Source organism: Myxine glutinosa, chromosome 12, assembly GCF_964187855.1.
Source record: "Myxine glutinosa chromosome 12, kmMyxGlut1.1, whole genome shotgun sequence".
NCBI classification, from domain to species: Eukaryota; Metazoa; Chordata; class Myxini; order Myxiniformes; family Myxinidae; genus Myxine; species Myxine glutinosa.
Window position 1 is genome coordinate 48686246 of NC_136272.1, and position 22437 is coordinate 48708682.

Here is a 22437-nt window from a genome sequence, read left to right on the forward strand (position 1 = left end):
CAAGTGGCCAATAACAGGGACTCCCCATGCATAAGGCCAGTCCCAGATTTCACGAGGACTGTAACCACACCTGTGTGCGGCAGTTTGAGCTGGACCTTGAAGAGAGGAACATCTCTCTCCTTCCCTCTGTTTGGTTGCTATATTCACCACAATGTCACGCCTCTACCACATTGCTCCAGCCATTAGCTGTCCAGAGCCACACTAACCATATGTGCCAGGAACCTGCATGCCAATGGATTGTGCCCACCACAAGCCCTCATCTGCCCCTTTGTTAATGTTGTGTGAATCTGGTATTTTGGCACCATTGGCAGGTTAGGCCTTGTTTATTTTGTGTACAAGATTGCATGTTCCTTATCCTTTTCTTATGTCTTTTGACCACCAGATCTGTACCGTATACTGAGGGTCCTGTCCTTCCTTATTCCCATTATTACTTTTGCAAATAAACCCCCTTTTAATTATAAGAAGTGTTTTCCCACCTTTTGCCATCCCGCACGAACACTGCCAGGTTCAGCTACGTTCAGGTGAACCTTGGGGAATCATAACAGCTAATATTGAACGCAGTAACATAAACACTGTGTCTGGGTCCACAGAGGTCTTAGACTTGGAGCATCCTGCTCAGAGTGGTCTGTGTTAACGGACGACGTCTGACAAGACAATACCTGCACCATATTTTTATATAAAATAATAATTAAACAAACTAGAAAGATTGTGTTACACCTTACACGTTAATATGCTAATGCGTCAGTGCATGCATGAACATAATGAATTTACTCGTTAACCACATACTTACAGAATGTACATAATTACGCCCAACGACCACATGTCACAGCTTTTATCGTACTTCTCTGATCCAAGTACCTCGGGTGCTGTGAGAACAAAGCGGACAGAAAAACGAAAAAGCAATGAAATGGGACATTGAATTTTTCAGACACTCAAAACTGCTCGATTCTTGCGAACAGGATGCTGCGTGCCGAAAGAGCAAGCGCAACAACGCCTAGATTGACCTAACAGCACAATGAATATATTGAAAAAAATATTTACAGCCATTGTTGAAGGTACATCGATCAAATTACACCAAACAAAAACAATGCCAAGGAAGCATCGTTTCCTTGATATAAATTACTTATGAAAGCTTTTGACAAGATGGAATTACTGAATTTCCGGAATACAAACCAACATAATAGGGTGTGTAGCATGGCGTAGCGAGGGACTTGCAACATGTGGTCTCCTTAGCAAAGCCAAAGTCAGTAAGTTTGAGCACGGCGTTGGCCTTCCGTGACGAGTACAGTAGGTTTTCTGGCTGTAACGACACAATATGATGTCATACAGCAACAGACAAGCACGCAGTAACCGAGGCACAGACTGATTGAGATGTATTTTCATTGCCGGGATATTAGAACGAACAGAATAGGAGGGGGAATAAAATGGGTTTTGATTCATGTAAGGAATGAATCTCCACCAAAACTCAGGACAGATGTGTCCTTTTTCAGTGTTGTTCGCAGCCAGTTTCACATAATGTACCGAGCACTGGGCAGGTTTGTTGTTGCCAATGGAATAGGTCATGCTTTGGGCGATGAAACCCTTTAAAAAGGGAAATACTTTCTGGCTTCTCCCACCATTTTTTGAGAGCGAATTTCATATATAAGGGTCCTCACTCATTCCCATACATGTCATCAATTTTTTTCTTCTGATTGTCATTTCTATATTTCGTCCCCATCAGACTATTTGACACTAGTCTATTTATCTATCTGTCTGTTTTACTTCTTCTAACCCCCCCCCCCCCCCCCCCTCCCACTTTTGACCACACAGCTCTCAATCTCGGTGCTATACAAGAACCTCCTAACTGAATAAAATTGTTATGCTGGTTAGTGCAACCAAAAACTCTCATTAATTACCCCTATACTGCATTTGGGTCTCTGCAGTTGTCTGACAGAGCAAGAGTTTAACAACAGAAATTGAATATGCAGTTAGAAATGTCATACCAAAGAGAGGAAGAGAGGGACAGAGGAAGAGAGAGAGACAGTCTGAGGAACTGATGGAGAGGGAGAAGGCAGGACAGAGGGAGATGGAGGGATAGAATAAGATGGAGACTGAGGGAGAGAGAGAGAGAGAGGGAGAGAGGGAGAGAGGGAGAGAGGGAGAGAGGGAGAGACTGAGGGACAGATGGAGAGGGAGAAGGCAGGACAGAGGGTAGAGGAAGGTAGACGGGGAGAAGGAGACTAGAGACTTGGGGGTGGGGGCATAGACATGTGGAGGGTGAGACTCTGAGAAGGGGACATGGAGAGAGGGAGACAGAGATGGGGAGACAGAGATGGGGCGACAGATGGGAAGACAGATGGGAAGACAGATGGGAAGACAGATGGGAAGACAGAGGTGGGAAGACAGAGGTGGGAAGGAAGAGATGGGGAGACAGATGAGGAGACAGAGATGGGGAGACAGAGATGGGGAGACAGATGGGGAGACAAAGATGGGGAGAACTGAGATGGGGACGCAGAGATGGGGAGGCAGAGATGTGGAGACAGAGATGGGGAGACAGAGATGGGGAGACAGAGATGGGGAGACAGAGATGGGGAGACAGAGATGGGGAGACAGAGATGGGGAGACAGAGATGGGGAGACAGAGATGGGGAGACAGAGAGAGGGGAGACAAAGAGATGGGAGACAAAGATAAAGGGGGGGTACAAAGACAGAGAGAGACAGACAGAGAGACAGAGAGACAGAGAGACAGAGAGAGAGAGAGAGAGAGAGATGGAGAGGGAGAAGACAGGACAGAGGGAGATGGAGGGATAGAAGAAGATGGAGACTGATGGAGAGGGGTATTCGGGGAAGGGGAGACTATGGGAAGGTAGACGGGGAGAAGGAGACTAGAGACTTGGGGGTGGGGGGCATAGACTTGTGGAGGGGGAGACTCTGAGAAGGGGAGATGGAGAGAGGGAGATGGGGAGACAGAGATGGGGAGACAGATGGGAAGACAGATGGGAAGACAGATGGGAAGACAGATGGGAAGACAGAGGTGGGAAGACAGAGGTGGGAAGGCAGAGATGGGGAGACAGAGATGGGGAGACAGAGATGGGGAGACAGAGATGGGGAGACAGAGATGGGGAGACAGAGATGGGGAGACAGATGGGGAGACAGATGGGGAGAAAGAGATGGGGAGAAAGAGATGGGGAGACAGATGGGGAGACAGAGATGGGGAGACAGAGATGGGGAGACAGAGATGGGGAGACAGATGTGGAGACAGAGATGTGGAGACAGAGATGGTGAGACAGAGATGGGGAGACAGAGATGGGGAGACAGAGATGTGGAGACAGATGTGGAGACAGAGATGTGGAGACAGAGATGTGGACAGAGATGTGGAGACAGAGATGTGGAGACAGAGATGGGGAGACAGAGATGGGGAGACAGAGATGGGGAGACAGAGATGGGGAGACAGAGATGGGGAGACAGAGATGGGGAGACAGAAATAAGGAGACAGAGAGAGGGGAGACAAAGATAAAGAGGGATACAAAGACAGATAGAGAGCGTGAGAGAGAGCGAGAGCGAGAGAGAGAGAGAGAGAGAGCGAGAGCGAGAGCGAGAGAGAGCGAGAGTGAGAGAGAGCGAGAGAGAGAGAGGGAGAGAGAGAGAGTGAGAGCGAGAGAGAGAGCGAGAGGAAGAGAGAGAGAGAGAGCGAGAGGAAGAGAGAGAGAGAGCGCGAGAGAGAGAGCGAGAGAGAGAGCGAGAGCAAGAGAGAGAGAGAGATGGAGATGGAGAGGGAGAAGGCAGGACAGAGGGAGATGGAGGGATAGAAGAAGATGCAGACTGGTGGAGAGGGATATTCTGGGAAGGGGAGACCAGGGGAAGGTAGACGGGGAGAAGGAGACTCGAGACTTGGGGGCTGGGGGGGGGCGTAGACTTGTGGAGGGGAAGACTCTGAGAAGGGGAGATGGAGATGGGGAGACAGATGGGAAGACAGAGGTGGAAAGGCAGAGGTGGGAAGGCAGAGATGGGAAGGAAGAGATGGGAAGGAAGAGATGAGGAGACAGAGATGAGGAGACAGAGATGAGGAGACAGAGATGAGGAGACAGAGATGAGGAGACAGATGGGGAGACAGAGATGGCGAGACAGAGATGGCGAGACAGAGATGTGGAGACAGAGATGTGGAGACAGAGATGTGGAGACAGAGATGTGGAGACAGAGATGTGGAGACAGAGATGGGGAGACAGAGATGGGGAGACAGAGATGGGGAGACAGAGATGGGGAGACAGAGATGGGGAGACAGAGATGGGGAGACAGAGATGGGGAGACAGAAATAGGGAGACAGAGAGAGGGGAGACAAAGATAAAGAGGGGTACAACGACAGATAGGGAGCAGGAGAGAGAGCGGGAGAGAGAGAGGGGGAGAGCGAGCGAGAGGGAGAGATGGAAAGATGGATATATGGGCTGTAGTTCGGATCTTTTGCTGCATATCAGCGGGAAGATAAAAAGATAAAAAGATAAAAGAAGAATTTAAAATTTATAGTACTGGTGAATTTCTAGTACTGGTGAATTTCTAGTACTGGTGACCTTCAATTTCATATTGACTGCCTCCTGTCTTTTTCTTGATGTTTTTGCCATTTTATTATTTAGCGAGAAAGCTTCTGATAAATTCAATTGTCTGGCTCACTTTGTTTATCCACCACAGTATTGGCAAAAAATAAGAAGCCACGTGCAAACAACACGTGATTTCAATGTAAATTAATCACAGAGTGAAACTGTGACTGCGATCGAAATGACTACATTTGTCCAATCTGTGAACACTCTTAATATCCCGGCAGGCAAGCGCTCGTGATCCAAAACAAAGTGAGCTAACCCGTTTTTAAATGTTAGGATTGCAATGCCCACTTTGAATAATGAAAAGATTAACAGGGTTAGAGGGTAGGAGTGTCACACTGACATACTTTACTATTCATTCCATTTTTTTTTTTATAAACAAAAGGTGTGATCGCCTTTTTCATTTTTTGGCCCCCTCAGTATAAACAGCTGGTGGTGTACGATTCAGCAGATGTTTGTAAACCACCAGCCACCGGATATTGTAGAATGCACCACAAGTGTAACCCAGGAGGGCATGCTTGGATAGCAGTTGTAATTACTGGCTGCATTCTTAAATTTACTTTGAGGGAGTGTGTATTAAAAGGCAATGGATGAAATAAACAGGATGTTGATTGAGGTATGCTAACTACAGTGGGGAGCAAGAATCTGACGTTTTGGGCATTACCCTTTCATCGGAGAACAGCTCGGGTTAACACCAAGATGTCAGCTTCTCCTCACTTTCCACGGTGGTTAACATATCTCAATCAACGTCTTGTAGATTCCATAGATTGTTCTACCTGTCCGCCGACACAGATCGACACTAGCAAGACCACTTCTCCATTCTTTATTCAAAGGCACCATGAGGTCCCTGGATTGATTACCAGGGACATGGTCAAAGAAGATGGCGATCTACGAGTGTACCTTCACATCCCGATGTGCGATGTTCATAGCATGGAGGTTTTGGATGGCCATTCCGATCTCCTTCATAATCTCTGAAGCTTCTGTAGAAGGAAAGAATGTTGTATTTATGAGACGTCCTGTTGGTCTGTTAGCCATGTCTGGTGTGGTGTACCGCATCTCAATCAGACAAACAGCTGTTAAAAGGCAATTATTCAAGAATGTACGATTGCCCAGCTCAATGGCCTAACTGGAAGTTCATTAAAGCTCTGTACAATCAGACTTCATTATGAGAGGTTCACAAATGGTAGTTGCAGTTTACACAATGGATGACAGGACCAAAGGACACTACGTACCTTTCTCCGTAAAGGCCTGGTCCCCCCTATCTTGTATACGGCTGAAGAGTTCCGCACCCTCCATGCTGCAAGCACACGTCGGTGAAGGTTCCAACATACCATGTTCTTTTATTATACCAGTTAATTGCCTCATTTTGCCCGTTTATCAACTTATTATATTGTACTTTGGTTTTTCTCTGAGGTTTAAAAGTATAATTTATGTGGTGATAAGTGGAATTTTTAAAAAGGATAAAAATTGTTGTTCTTCATCTTTTGTATGCAGCACAAGGCTGTGGGGTAGCATCGTTGGCTGAGATAACGGCTGCGCCGCTGATGCAATGGCCTCTGTGGGTTAGGGCAGGAATTTTGAATTTGTCCAGGGTGCTGTAACTCTTCGCTAAGGACACTGTGGGACCCTTATCATCCACCAACTAATGCTGGCCGGTGGGACACCCAGTTTAACATCCATCAGAGGGGTGGCACATACAATGATTACATTGTCATGCCAGAGACATTGACTACAGCATGGTTACAATCGCACAACTAGGTAACTACAGAGTATGATTGTTTAAGGGTGAGGACAATTCCATATTTTGATCCTGATGGCTTTGCAACTCACTGACAGCTTCTACTCTTTTGGAGTTCTTCAGGTATTCTTGGATTTGAAAAGGAAATTACAAATCAGATCGAAAGGGGGTTTACCTATCCCGATTGCCAAACATTTTACAATATAATGTAAGTGGAAAGTGAAAGACTCACCACTCCATGACCATAAGGAGGCAGCGCCGACTCTGGTGAAGGTTTTCATAAACATCGATGATGGGAACAACGTTGGGTTGACCTGAGGCCCGCCAATGTAAATCCACCTCCCGACGAGCTTTAGGGCAGTCTTGCAATAGCTGGAAGGAATGATAAGATATCTGTAGCATTTAATTTGAGATTTATCATGCAAGCAACAAATAAAACAACAATTCCAGTGGCATGAAGCACCACTCAAAAGCATGGATGGTGCAATAATCACGTGGGTTTGCAAATGTTTATATTAACACAGGGCTGGAAAGATAGTTCAGGGGTAGTGCTCTCTCCTTGGAGAGGTAGAGTTCGATACTTGACTCGACTGGAAACTGCTGTCCTGCTAGTTTGCAGGCAGGGCGTTGCATCAACGAGTGCACCGCTCGTCAGATGGGATATTGAGCTTGGTCCCCATTTGCCCACATTGTTTGATGAAGGACATTAAACATCACATGGGGTCTTCCACAAAGGGTAAGCAATTGTAGTTGGCATGCTCAAAAATCCCAAATTTCCTCCCTGATTAGTGCTGGAAAGTCACTGGCAAACCTCCCCGTGATTACACTAACCCTTGCCATCAGATCACTGCCTCGGGAAGCATGGAACCTGCCCTCGGGAAGACCCCCCCAAAGAGGGACATCACCAGTCTTGAGAAAAAGGGTTGGATGTGCGAGCAAGAAGAATAGGTCATGACGTGGCAGTTGAATAAAATTTAGGTACGTGTAAGTGATGGGACTAGTTAAAACCAACGACATAATTTCCTTATATTAATGTATAGGGAGATTCTGAAGTGGAAATATGAGGAAAAAGATTTAAACACAAATATAGACAAAACATGTGAGTAGCCGGTGTAAGGTAGGTCTTATGCTTGTGGATCAAAAAGTGAAAAGCGTGTGACGTTTCAAAGACGGTCATGGGAGATTGGGAGATCCACAAGCACAAGACAAGGCTAACTCCATATAAATTACTGGGGAAGTCACTCAATGACTGCATTCACCATTTGATGGTGACAAACTATCATCAAATAATGTCTGTTTTTGAAATCAGATTATATTCAAGGAGATGGTTTTTCATAAATGCATTCATTGACCTATTTGATAACGAATGAACCAGGGACACGATATTCAATAAGAACTAAAAGGTACTAGACCTGGTGGCACAGTGTCCATGTAAGATCAATTGCCTCATGTAAGGTGTAAGTGTAATAATGTAAGTCTCATGTAAGTGTCCATGTAAGTTTGACAATGACCCCAAGAGGTTATACGTGTTTTGTTCTGACTCTGTAAGTTGCTGGAGATGCAGCAACATGTTGTCTGGGAAACATTTATATTGTCTCCTGTTGTTTTGAAACGTTCAGAGTCCATACGTCCTGTAAATGTCTGAGCGTTGTTGCGGAGCAGTTGTAACTCCGAACGCTCTAACATGCCAGTTGGTATTATTGAGCAGATTAGAACAAGACAATCACCATCTCTGGGCTTCAACACCATGAAAGACAATATTATTCGAGTAACGAAGAAAGATGACAATACATGTCCAAGGAAATAAGATCCAAGCCAAATATGCCACATGGAGGTTCTTAAGCACAAGGCACATTCGGGAACATTTAATTCATTTTATCCACCGGTTATTCCTGATTCGTGAAACATCCTGCAACCCATGGCTGCCTACAGAAAACAGACTTTTTGGAATGGCTGTCACATTTTCCATCCAGTCATCATGTAACTGTTTAATAATTATCCATGGGTAGGTATGTATTCCGATGTGGAAAGTTTTGTGTCAATCGCTCAAGCGGTTGTGGAGAAAGCAAAGGTACAAGCGAATAAAGGTGAAAAAGTAAAGGTGGAAGGGGGGAAAAATGAGGGCCTCATCCGACGTTCCACAACATGGTCAAGGATGGTTGTGGATGCTTATTATCCGTGTTAATGCCATAAATACATTTTGGTAGTTTCTCCAAAGCCCGCAGTGTGGCGCTATGAACTAAACTGAAGGAATGATTGAGTGAGAGTGGCTTTGTGGTCGTGTGGTCAATCCTTGGTACTTATGAGGGTGCTGGTACTTATATTTAGTATAAGCATTGTAAATTCCAAAGAGTATGAAACTTCTCTTCTTGGAAAATGAAACTTGGGGCGTATCCCCGATGATCAGACATATCAGTCGTCAGTCAGTCTGTGGTACAATCAGTTGTCTGTACCGTGGTTACAATTTCCTTCGGTGAAGAGGGAGTTTCCATACAGCACTGATCACATGTCCACCTTCTGAGTTTAAATTTCCTTACACATAAAATACGTTATTCATTTGCAATTCTATTTCAAGTTCTATAAATGTATTCCTCCATTTCTAAACTTACCTAAAGGAAGCTAAGAGGAGCGAAAATAAATCTGTGAGCAACGTTCCGTAAAGTTATGAACATTCCAACCTCACTATCTACATTTACAGGACACTCATCCTCCTTGGCCTGCTGTGTGTAAAGTCATGTATGAAAACATCTTAAATAAACACACTGGAATTGTAATGGGAAGGAAATCCGGTCTGCGGTGAGTTGTAGGGAGTGAAATAGGAAAAAAGAATAACTTGAACTTTTGCTAAATATGGTTATTTTGTGAATGAATACTGGATCAAGATTCAATTTTGAAATCGACCAGCTGGTTGCATCATTGTAGTGCAGAAGTAGTGCTCATGCAGTGTGTCTGCACATCAGGGCAAACATGTGGAATTTGGCCAAGGTGCCGACACACAATGGCCTACTATTTGCGAAACCTGTAAACCGTTTTGTATACAAAAAACGACCATCCCTCATGGGACCTTCAACATTCACAGACTAATATGCTAGCAGATGGGACACCCGTCTAAATTAACTTTATGGTGCAACACCATGCCTGGGAACACCAGGATACAGCTTATCAGAGAGTTGGAAATCGAACCAAAAATATCAGAGCTGGAAACCCTAACAACTACGCTAAATTAAATGTGTGCTTCCTTCAAGCTATCCTGGCAGTCCCAATGTTGCTATATAAGAGTTATAAATCAAAAATAAAGGAAATTTCAAAAAGCAGATAAAACAAAAAGTTTGTTCCAATACAGTGTGTAAAATCCAACAAAGATGTTCTTCTGCAGAGAGTTGACTGGCTTGTGAATCTGAAACATAACTCACTTCAGGTTAGTTTAACTAGCGGGCACTCCCGCACTTTGGGTGGTAATACCTTTCCCGGACACCTTTGGTGGGCAATGTGTTGTGGCACATTCATGGAAATGCACTTTCTAGTTTTTGTCATTTTTGAAAGAAATTTTATTGATTACAACATATCATACTCCATATCATTAAATAAAGGAAGATGATTTGTAATCCAGGCTACCACCACCAACACACACACACACACACACACACACACACACACACACACACACACACACACACACACACACATCGTGCTCACAGAAAAACAGACAGACATACAAGCAGACAAACAGGAGCGAAAACATAACGTCCATCCACCTTTGGTGGGGAACTCGTTGATGAATGAACACAAGATGAGAAATGCAGCTTTATCACCAAAGCTAGGTGCATCGACAAACTGCGTTCAGACACAATTAGTTAAAATCCATAATCAGCCCGGATGATATCAAAGGTTCTGTTGCAGTTCATGTTTTTCTTAATTATTACTAGTCCACTAACTGGAGGGTTTGCTCTCAGTCCGTCCATCCATCCGTCCATCTAACCTGTAGTTTTCTGCACTTTTTTCCCCCCATACCCAGTAACATATCCAAGTGAAACTTGGTACATGGCTTTATTATGATAAGTTACAGAACAAGTTTGAGTTTTGGGGCGTTTCGTCAATTTTTCAGTTATGCCCTTTTTGGACTTAGAAAATATCACATATTACACATGGGTCAGTTTTCCAGACTTTCCCCTTTACCCTTTAACATATCCAACTGAAACTCCGTAGGGGGCATGTATTGCAAAGTAATTCTCCCTTTTGTTTGCACTTGTTCATGATGGGCCAGGCAGAGGTGCCATGTTTGGTAACATTGGAATAGGTTCACCGCAATATCATGCAACAAGAATGGAGAACAGGAAGCTCTGATACAAACACATGAAACCTGGAAAGTTTCTGAATGGGTTTAACTGAAAACCTTTCGCTTATAGTTTGGAGACTTTCATCAAATACTACCACATCACATGATGGAAGCTACAACAACAAAGTAAGAAAGGAAGACTGATAATATCCAAAAGGCATGATGCTGAACTCTTCACCAGAGTCGACATGGCATCAACATAGTTGGACATAACCAAGTGAACAAAGTACAAGTTAGCAGACAGTTCTGCCAGAGACAACAATGCCACTGATGTAGGTGAGAGCATTAATTTTGTAATCTGTTCAGGGTGTCGGCAACAATTCATTGACTCTTTGACCTTTGTCAAAATACACCGAGGTATCTTGAATGTCTACCAACTAATGATAGGAGACGAGACACCTGGCTTAACAGCACACTTTGTGATGCGACGCCATGCCTGCGAAGCATCAATCCGACAGCTTATATAGTCGGGTCAGGAATCAAACCTGTGTGCATCATCCAGTTAAGACAAAACAACACTAATAATAATAGCACAACGTTTCGGATACCATACCCTCAAAGACTCTTTGGAATTGGCAGCATCGCACATTTAACAACATCATGCCATGGTGGTTTTTGTGGCACCATCTGTCCCAACTTGAGACATCTGGCATGAAAACTGCCAGGAAGCCACGGGACGTATCACAACGATTCGGGCATTCAACCTGTAGGGTCTTTGTGAGAGGCCAGAAAGGACTGCTGGGTAAGAGGAGCCGGATCGAGTGGGCCGTGCTGTTGAGCTTGGGTTTGAATCAAGACCCAGCTATAAACTGTTCTGCAGGCAGGGATATTCTTTAATTTGCGTCGTTCGGCATATGGATGTCAGCCTTGGTGTCCCGCCTGCCAGCATTTGTTGGTAGAAGTTAAAGATCCCATGGTGTCCTTCGTGAAGAGTAGGCGGGATATCATGGACGCCATAAGTAAATTACAAATTGCTGCTCTAACATATAGGGGGCACCACATTCGTGCCACAGTCTCATCTCCAGCAAATTGTACTACCCGCAGCCACATTCTGCCTACGAAAGAAGAAGTGGTTTGTGCTTTCACCTATTCAAGGCCTAAGGTCTTGTGAATGCCCCTCACATGAGCACAAAATAATGTTATAAGTCTTCATATTCTGCTTTCTCAATAAAAATAATCTGTACACTCAATACTCTCAATAAATAAATAAAAAACAACGAAGTTAAACTGAGTGCAAAGAACATCAGTTTAACATGACTTTGTAAGTTGGCAACGATGCCAGGCTACAAATGATTGCAGACAAGTTTATATTGGCAGAAATAGCAGTAACAATATGCGTGACCATAAATGATCCCAACACAGGCTCGCACACGTCTTGCCATCAACCAATCAGGTGACAAAGCTCTTGCTGTGAGATGTTACTCCATTCTAAGACTAGAGGCACTTGCAGTTAATCAAGAAACTGTGGGTGGAATTCGTGACCACAAACATGCCTCACAGGGCCAGGAGATCATGTGGTGGATTTTAAGTCCGGAGATCGTGTAGGCCAGTCCATGTCTGTGATGTCATGGACTTTTTGAAGTGTAGCATTCCCAAAGTGTGCAAGGTGTGGACTGTGGATGTGTGTTTCTACAAGAAGATGAAGTAGCCCATTCTGTTGTGCCTGAAAGACGATTACAGGTGGAACTAGAACGGCACTCGGTAGAGAGCATACCTTCACAAGGCTGAACCATTTATGTTTTGTATCCCACTGATAGACCAGATCTGGATCCGGACATAAACCAAAATTAGCTTGTTCTTTTCACATAAGCAACTCATCCACCTAGTTTCATCCAAATTCGTCCACACCCTTTTCAGATAACCAGCTCACAGACAGACAGACAGAAAAACAGAAAGACAGACAGGGTTGAAATCATAACTTCCATCCACCTTCGCTGGCAGAGGCAATGATCTAATCTCTGCTATCTAAAACCCATCAATAGTACACCTCCAAATGAAGGCAATATCATTTCTTCAAATTCGTCCACACCTTTTTGAGAATTCCTGCTCTCAGACAGACAGACAGACAGACAGACAGGATTGAAAACACAACTTCGTCCACCTTTGCTGGCAGAGACAATGATCTCACCTCTGCTATCTACAACCCGTCATAGTACACCTTCAAATGAAAACAATATCAGTCATTTCCCAACTTGAATGCCAACGAGTATCATCAGGTTGACCACACCAAACCTATCATGCGGCCGAGAGACACAATTAGCAAATTGGTCTGCACGTGATCTCCAGACTACAGCACGTCCATCGTAGAAGTCTTTGCAGCATAAAGACGAATCACTGAAAGGAAAAAGGTGCCAATGGTTCACCCACCAGTTGTGATATTACGTCACACATCACACATGCACTGCTGTCAATGGCACTTTGTTAGAATGATGTGGACAAGTGGTCTTCTTGACCTCCTACCACCAGCAGGAAGCCTGTTCCAAACTGTCAACTTCAAAATGTAGTGGTTAATTGTTCTTTGTAGGTCATTTGCACAGATTGTGTTGTTGAAAAGTAGTTCTTTCTGGCATGGGTGACTAGATAATGATTCTAATGAGAGATTGCAACTCCTGGGCATCTTGACCGAGGTCTTTCAATTAACTATCCAGTGTGAAGTTACCTTGTCAGCACCCTAGAAATGGCAATGCAATGAACTGGGAAGCAACGGAAGTCCACGTTATCCTCCCTTACCCTAACTTAACCGGATGATTTTGAGCTTTTGCTGAGATCTCGGCCATCGATGGTCCATGAACCATCGTCGATGACCAATACGGATTGCACGTCCATTTTCCTGATTGTGTTTCTAGCCTCAATACCCATGACTAATAATGTTCGGAAATGTGAATCCATAGTTTATTTCGCATTTCCAAAAATGTTGGTTAATTATTTTGCGACGAGTAAATATATTTGGTAATTTTTAGTTTCTCGTGAGTGGATTTGTTAATTGTATTTTGTTTTTCTTGTCCTAACGAGTGATTATATACAGCAGATATTGTTGTAAAATAGATTCCTTTATACCAAATGGTGGACGTTTGTATTGTTTATATGAATATAAACACAACATCATTCATTTATAAACATTCAAGGACAGGCAAGGGGAAGTTATAGGTACAATATAACACAGGTGCAATGTTTCCAAACTATCAGCAGATTTTTGCAAAGGTTAATGAAAATGTATGACCAGCAATTGGTCTGATGTAATCTCGTATCTGCATACCAAATATCCTGATTTTCCATGTGACCTATTCAGGACAAACAGCTGACAGTTTAACTCAGAGGTACAACACTCGCTTTTCATCTCCTGGGTTTGATTCCCAACCGAATTGTTATCCTATCATCTTGATCCTTCGTAGGCAGGACATTATGAAGCATCAATGAGTGCATCATCCATCAAAGGAGACGTTAAACCTATTGTCTAATTCGCTGGCATCTGCATGTGGACATTAAAAATGACCACAACTTTTTTTGAAAAAATAATAATAATAAACAGCTATCGTTTGCTGGTACCAGGGTGAGTAGGTCTGAGGGAAAAAATATTCTGCAGTTGTAGGCCCCATTGCCAATTGTGCGGTCGTAGGATCCATTGCCCACGGTGTGGTCGTAGACCCCATCAACGAATGTGCGGTTGTAGGCCCCATTGCCCATTATGCAGTCATAGGCCCCATTGCCAATTGTGCAGTTGTAGGCCCCATTACCCATTGTGCTATTGGTCGTAGACCCATTGAACGAATGTGCAGTTGTAGACCCCATTACCCATTGTGAGGTCGTAGGCCCTATTACCAATTGTGCGGTCATAGGCCCTATTGCCCATTGTGCGGATGTGGACCCAATTACCCATTGTGCGTGTGTAGGACCCATTACCCATTGTGCGGTCGTAGGCCTTATAACCCATTGTGTGGTCATAGACCCCAATTCCCATTGTGAGGTCATGGACCCCATTACCCATTGTGTGGTTGTAGGCCCCATTACCCATTGTGCGGTCGTTGGCCCCATTACCCATTGTGTGGTCATAGGCCCTATTACCCATTGTGTGGTTGTAGACCCCATTGCCCATTGTGCGGTCATAGGCCCTATTGCCCATTGTGCGGATGTGGACCCAATTACCCATTGTGCAGTCATAGGCCCCATTGCCCATTGTGCAGTCATAGGCCTTATAACCCATTGTGTGGTCATAGGCCCCAATGCCCATTGTGAGGTCATGGACCCCATTACCCATTGTGTGGTTGTAGGCCCCATTACCCATTGTGTAGTCATAGGCCCCATTGCCCATTGTGCAGTTGTAGGCCCCGAACCCATTGTGCGGTCATAGGCCCCAATGCCCATCGTGCGGTCGTGGACCCCATTACCCATTGTGCAGATGTAGGCCCCATTGCCCATTGTGCAGTCATAGGCCCTATTGTGAATGTACTAGTTATTGTGGGAAGTGTACTTTTGTACGTTTTATTTTGTATATTAATTAATATCTTATAAAATTGTAGGATCTTGAATGCAGGTTTTTTTATTGCTGAGATATATACAAATAATTGTTATAAAATAAAAAAGAAATGTAAATTGCTAAAGTACAAAAAATATTGTTGGTGCAGTTTTGCCGACTGTATTCCATCATTGCTTTTTCCACAGACACTTTACCTCATTTGCAAATAAAAACAGAGGGGCAATACCACTGGCACTCACCTGGTAGAATAAACAGTATAATGCACTGACTAAAGGTATTTGAAAACAATTCCAATGGTTGCTGGAAGACAGGGCAGCATGTAGAATCATTCGAACATAATCATGAGACTTTAAACAAATAAACAAAAAAATACCTATTTTGGGGGCAACCCACCCCCTTCCCCCGCACCTCTCCTTAGGGCCCGTTTTTTTTTATTGCCGTGAACAAACTTTGGTACATCATGGGTGGTGAGGGTTGTGGTGAAGTTTCATCGTAATTGCGTGTGTAGTTTCAGAGAAGAAAGCAATTATCTAATTTGGGGGGTCAAACCTGGACCCACTTTGACCCCCCGTAAATCCCCTTAGACTTCGATTTTCTTAGTGCCGTGAACAAACTTCGGTAAATCACGGGTGAAGAAGGTTGTGGTCAGGTTTAATCGAAATAGTGTGTGTAGTTTCAGAGAAAAAAGCAAATTCCTATTTTGGGAGGTCAAACATGGATCAACTTTGACCCCCGGTAAACCCCCTTAGACCCCGATTTTTTTAATGCCGTGAGGAAAACTTTAGTCACAAGGAAATACATATAATTTGTGCCAAATTTGGACACAATCCCATCCGCGGTTTCAGAGAAGAAGTTGCAAGTGTTTGTGGGCTGACGGACAGACAGACGGACGGACTGACGGACGACGCGCCGTCGCATAAGCTCCCATGAACTTCGTTCCAGGTGAGCTAAAAATGAAAGCAATTTAACATATTTAGTACGCTAATGGTTATATCACTCCTATGTGATGATTCCCATGATGTCATTGCAGGATTTCCGACTGCTGCTTGGCTTTGTTAACGTTATACTGCTGTCATGGTGGAGGAATACACTCCTGTGCCGTGTGCCACCTTACCTTTTTCAAATACTGTTCGTAATACTGAAAAAACGGTACAAATGGCATCTAGAGAAGGTATGAAATGAGATGCGTGACATTTGGATAAAAAAAACGGGATGATCCCGTAAAATGCAGGACACCTGGGGTGTGTTAGCAAGCCGCTTGCTATAATTTGCCAATTAGCCAGCAGTTCCGTATCAACCGCTTTGCAAGCCGCTTGGCAAATGGGGCAAGCGATCAAGCAAGGTTCTTGGCAAGCGGTAAGCAAGCAGCTTTCTAAAAGAACGCACTCCTGTAGGGCATGGGAATAATAATAAGTAGAACAACACTCGGTAGAGCACATACCTCCGCCCAGCTGAACAGTTTACATTTTGTATCCATATAGGCCAGATCTGGATTCGGACCTGAATCAAAATGGAGGTAATAACGACACCAGCATGACCAGAACCACCAACATGCACGTGTGTAATGTGGAAGCAAATTCATCACCTAACGGAAATTTATGTTTGTAAAACAACTTTACATTTGCTGAAAGTAAAAAAAAAATAGGGAACAATGGAACAAACAACAAAATACAGGAAAAATATTTTGCTAAATTACGTGTACATCTCCATGACAGACAATGATACACAGCACAGAGGCTTTGTGTACAAAGTTAAAAGGGATTTTAAAAATGGCTGCACCAGGAGAGACAGATGGGGAATGGCAACGCTCTTCCCAAGAAATTTATCAAAAGAGGAGTTACCTCCCCCCACCTCACCCTTAACCCTCATCCCCATCCCCCAGCTCTCACGCAGTTACCTTTATGAGCACGATGCTCACTCCACTTCATTTTAATGATCAGGGCGTCAATTGCAACATTTCTGAGATTACTTCTTTTGGATTATTGATTCCTTGGAGTGTGGTGGAAATGTACGATAACAAAATGATGTTTTTACATCACGGATAGATTAAACACGACAGCAGAAGATTCCAGGCCATGAACGGGACAGAATATTTCAAAACAAGGCACAGGTTATACTCTGATCCATCAATATTATCGATACTGTACTTAATATGAATGATCGTTTTAGGGCCATTTTTCCCCACTAGAGTGGGGGTTGGCCTTGCGGGCCCCATGACAATCATGGTTCCCTGTTTGAGGCAATGTTTTTATGGCTGGATGCCCTTCCTGACGCCAACCCTTAGTCGCCTCTTACGATGCGCAGGGATACGGTGTACCTATTCTAAGCCGAGGTACACTCCAGGATCATTCATCCCAGCAAGCTGGTACTCAATTTGCCGACCTCGGAAGGATGACAGGCTGAATCAACCCCCCTGGTGCTAATTTAGCGATCGACCGGGATTCGAGCCCAGGATCCTAGGATCCCAAGCCGGCACCCTAACCGCTAAGCCAACACCAGGCTTATGATACTGTACTTAATAATAATAATAATAATATAATATAATATATTAATACACATAATCAAATATATTTATATATATATAATATAATATATTAATATATATAATATAATATAAAATAAATATATTATGATATATAATATATATAACATATATAATATAACATAAGATATATATATCATAATATATATAATATATATATAATATAATATATAATATATATAACATAATATATAATATAATACATAATACAATATATAAGAAAGAAGAACCACCTTTAGAAGCCATTTTTCCCCCACAGAGCAGGGGTTGGCCTTTTTCGGGCACCGTGGTCCCCTTTTTGAGGAGGTGTTTTATGGCTGGATGCCCTTCCTGACGCCAACCCTTAGTCGCCTCTTACGATGCGCAGGGATACAGTGTACCTATTCTAAGCCGAGGTACACTCCAGGATCATTCATCCCAGCAAGCTGGTACTCAATTTGCCGACCTCGGAAGGATGACAGGCTGAGTCAACCCCCCTGGTGTTAATTCGGCAATCGACCAGGATTCAAACCCAGGATCCTAGGATCCCAAGCCGGCAACCTAACCACTAAGCCAACACCAGGCTGATAATATATAATATATATAATATAATATATTTTATATATATATATATATAATTTCAAAACACACCTGGGCACAAGTGTGCCTCACTGACCGGGTCGTCAGTCGAGGTCCTCAGCATCATCCCGTTTCGGCCCTTCAACCTCGATACGGTCAGCTAAGGTGGGCCATCAGAGGCACATACGCATCCACATGCAGCAGCTACCCCCGGATGCGTACATACCCCCACCCCAGCCAGTGAAAATACAGACTACAACAAAAAAACTGCCTCCACTCCCAGAATCAACAGCCCCTCATCCACTCACTCACACACACACCAAAAAAACGCAAAAAAAAACAACCGACCACCACCCTTACAACATGCACCACTCAAACAAAAACACATTCATGCAAAACCACACCCACTGCTGCAACACACATACCCACTCCTGCAAAACACACAAACACACACACACCTGCATTTCTCTTCCGTGCTCAGTCACTACCCCTTTAGACTGAAATGAACCACCCCCCACAACATCAACCTACACCGTTCGACGTGCCTCCATAAACTTCCTCCATATCCAAAGTGAGCCTTTCAAGGCAACCTGAGACACTTTGTCACACATCCTCCTTCTTTTTGTCCCAAACACTCCAAGCCGAGCAAGAAATGCAGAAAAGGAATTGCCAATATACCCTCTACACCCCACCTCAAATGGCTGACAAGAAACTCGCCAACCCTTCTCCCGACACTCTGCCGCCAGCTCACTGTACTTTCCTCTCTTCTTCGATCTTAGATTTTCATATATATATATATATATATATATATATATATATATATATATATATATATATATATATATATATATATATATAACTGTGAGAAATAGTAGAAACTCCACAGTACGAGCAGGGCGTCTCATTTGCATTGAATAAATAATCGGGAGATTAAATCAGACGCGGACGTAGCTTCAGGACTTCGATCTTTAATTCGACAAGCTTTCGACCAACAAAGGTCTTCTTCTGAGTCGGCCCCAAGTCGGCCCCAAGCTTCCGTTGAACTTGGGGCCGACTCAGAAGAAGACCTTTGTTGGTCGAAAGCTTGTCGAATTAAAGATCGAAGTCCTGAAGCTACGTCCGCGTCTGATTTAATCTCCTGAAGGAGCTGCACTCCAACGCGAGTCGAAAGAATTGACGCGACCAAAGACGGAATTCGTCCGAGTTGCTTTATTGAAACAAAACAGCTCAGGTATTCTGACAAGCCCGTTTATCGGGCAGCAATATATATACACATTTATGCCGGGGCGTTTGCCTGGGAAAACCGAGACCGGGCATGCCCGGGTGTCAAGGGCGAGTCCTGGAAAGGCGAGTCTGGACATGCCCGGGCGTCCTGGACGCGGCCTGGCAAGTCGAGGCTGGGCGTGCCCGAGCGCTCTGGGCGAGCCCTGGAAAGGCGAGAGCGGGCATGCCCGGACGCTCTGGGCGAGCCCTGGAAAGGCGAGTCTGGACATGCCCGGGCGTCCTGGACGCGGCCTGGCAAGTCGAGGCTGGGCGTGCCCGGGCGCTCTGGGCGAGCCCTGGAAAGGCGAGAGCGGGCATGCCCGGGAAAGACGAGACCGGGCGTGCCCGGGAGGTTCGGGCGTGCCCGGGAATGCCCAGGAGAGGCGCGTCTGGGCCCGTCCGGACGAGCCCGGCATGGCGATCGCGCCCTGGCCGCGTCCTGGCAGGTGCAAGGCGATTGTGTACATTCAGCGGGAACCGCTACACTCCCGATTATATATATATATATATATATATAGAATAAATTTCCAGAAGGGAAAATACACTAGAGTTTTGTCAACCTCAGTATGGACTACTCTATCGGTGTAAACTACGTTTTTCGCTTCTTTAATAAACTTTTTCTTGAATGAATATGACGCAGGCAAGCATGGTGTCAAATAGTCATTTCTTGTGCTTGATTTTCCATGAAATAATCTTTCATTTCCTTCTGAGTGGTAATGCCAAACCACTTCCTGCTGTTATCACAGTAAACACCCATCACTTGTGGCTTGAAATCATATATTTCAGTATGTCTTCATGGAACAAGAGAAGGCCACACAATCTTTGTGACAAAAATAGAAGTATGCTAAAGAGCAGAAATAACAAATCTGTCAACCAAATAAAGACCACTATGATTGATCTTAAGCTATAGACAAGGCCAAAGGCCATTCTAGGTGGATCATACACAAGGAAAGCATGAGAGAGAGAACAGAATAAATTTACTAACATTCCTCTTGAAGAGGTACAAAAAATAGATGTGTGCAAAAACATTTTAGATTGAATCCAATCTCGGGTAAATCAAATAAAATAACAGACGCCGTTTTTTAAACTTTATTCGCTATTGGAAAAATGATAATGATAATCCTTATAAGATGATAATCTTCCATATCCATAGGATTTTATAAAAAGTGCAATTTTTTTAAAAATCGGTTTGAGCAGCAGAAGCTCAATGCAAAGATATTTCACTATTCAAGATTGTGGCCTAACAGCAGGTTTAGATATATCTCATTAGTGCATTGAACAATCTTCATTATTGATCACGTGCAACTATTCTAGATAATCCCCAAGCTTAATTTTGTATTCTAGATAATCATTTCTAAATTTTGTATTATTTTGGTATTTTGTATTCACAGGTATTTGTGTTCTAGGTAATACCGAAACTTCATTTTCAATTTGCAGTTAAATACCCCAAGGGCAAATGCCCCTCTTTTCCAGTTTGCAACTTAGCTTCCTGGAAGAGTTTGTCTCTCACACCACCAAAGTATCTGCATTTAAATGCTCCTGTCAAACTTTCCAAAAATTGCCAATGAATGCTAGCCAAGCCTGATGCTTCTACCGACAAACTACTAAGGATCACCAAGTACTATCATTCTCACCACAATATGACACCAACGTGAAGATGTACAACATTAACCTGTGTGTGACTCGACTGAGCTCTTGGCACCAGAACCATCTTGGTAAAGCTACACTTGCTCAAATCTTTGAGATACTTTTATATTGCCTTTTAACTTGAGCAAGTACCAAGAGCATTTATTGAGTGGGCTCTCAGAAGGCAACTCATGTCTGAATAAATGGTCATGGGGATGTATAAAAATTAATAAATCAAGTACTATAGTAAAGACCAACTTGGGATTCATGAAAATGTTTGAATTCAAGGTTGGGTTACACCAGGGATCCGTTTTATGTCCTCTACTGTTTGTAATAATGATATAATAATTGATGAAGAATGAAAGGTTGTGATTCCCTTGAGAGTTTTTGTACGGTGATGTCTTCGTATTGAATTCTAAAAATGAAAAATAACAAAAGTGATGTTTGAAAAATGGAAAAGTGCAACAGCGAAGAACTATTTAAACATCAACATCAATACAACAAAAGTGATGGTGAGCGGAAAGGAAGGAGAAAGGAAAGAAAACAGACAATGGCCTTGTTCACTGTGCAGAAAAGGAGTTTGATGGCATTTAATTAATTGTAGCCAATGGTACAGATGGTGTCACCACAGGAGATGCAGTGTATTGGTGGAAATTTGGTAACAAAAGCTGGGATTTTCATATGTAAAATAAGTGAGGTTTTTTTAATGTTTTGTTTTGTACACAAGATCAAGGCTCGTGAAAGAGCTAACATTAATCACACAAAGAGTCAAACCGACACATAAAACATAAAATAAGGGGAGCGGTAGACAAGATGGGGAGAGAGGAGGAAGGACACAAACACAACATTTGAGAGCAGGGACATCGAGAGATCTGTGGGAGGGGGAGGGCTTGGGGGGAGGTGGGAGAGGTATAAAACATATGGACACTGCAAGGACTTCCAGGAAAGAAGTTGGAATTTCAAAAAAGTGGATCTGGGGTGAATTAGCGGGGGTAGAAAAGATCAAGGTTTTGGATGGATGAATAAGTGGAAATTCATTTGAAGAAAAAGATGAAGTAATGTTCCAGAGGTCAGAATTTAGTTTAGAAAAGGTCAAAAGTTTCTGTTACCTTGGAAACATGATCGAGGCATAGGGAGGAGCAGAATTAGCTGTTAGATCAAGAATAAAGTCTGCCTGGAATAAGTGGAGACATGGAGGTGGTATCATGAAGTACAGAAACATTACATTATCTGTAAAAGTTTATAAAGCATGTATCAGATCGGTTTTGATTTATGGTGATGAAGATGGGTGATTCAGATCAAAGATGTACAAATAATGGAAAGAATACGA

General features: G+C 43.5%; 1 protein-coding gene across 1 annotated transcript in view; it reads right to left on the reverse strand.

Moving 5' to 3' along the window:
• LOC137437826 (MAP kinase-activated protein kinase 2) overlaps positions 1 to 22437 on the reverse strand; it is a 61192-nt gene that overhangs the window by 10111 nt on the left and 28644 nt on the right. Inside the window, exons 2-6 of the mRNA XM_068132484.2 lie at positions 6541 to 6680; positions 5803 to 5867; positions 5471 to 5550; positions 1174 to 1300; positions 791 to 866 (exon numbers count right to left, since the gene is read on the reverse strand). Coding sequence (XP_067988585.1) covers positions 791 to 866; positions 1174 to 1300; positions 5471 to 5550; positions 5803 to 5867; positions 6541 to 6680 — 488 coding nt within the window. The remainder of the gene's footprint in view (positions 1 to 790; positions 867 to 1173; positions 1301 to 5470; positions 5551 to 5802; positions 5868 to 6540; positions 6681 to 22437) is intronic.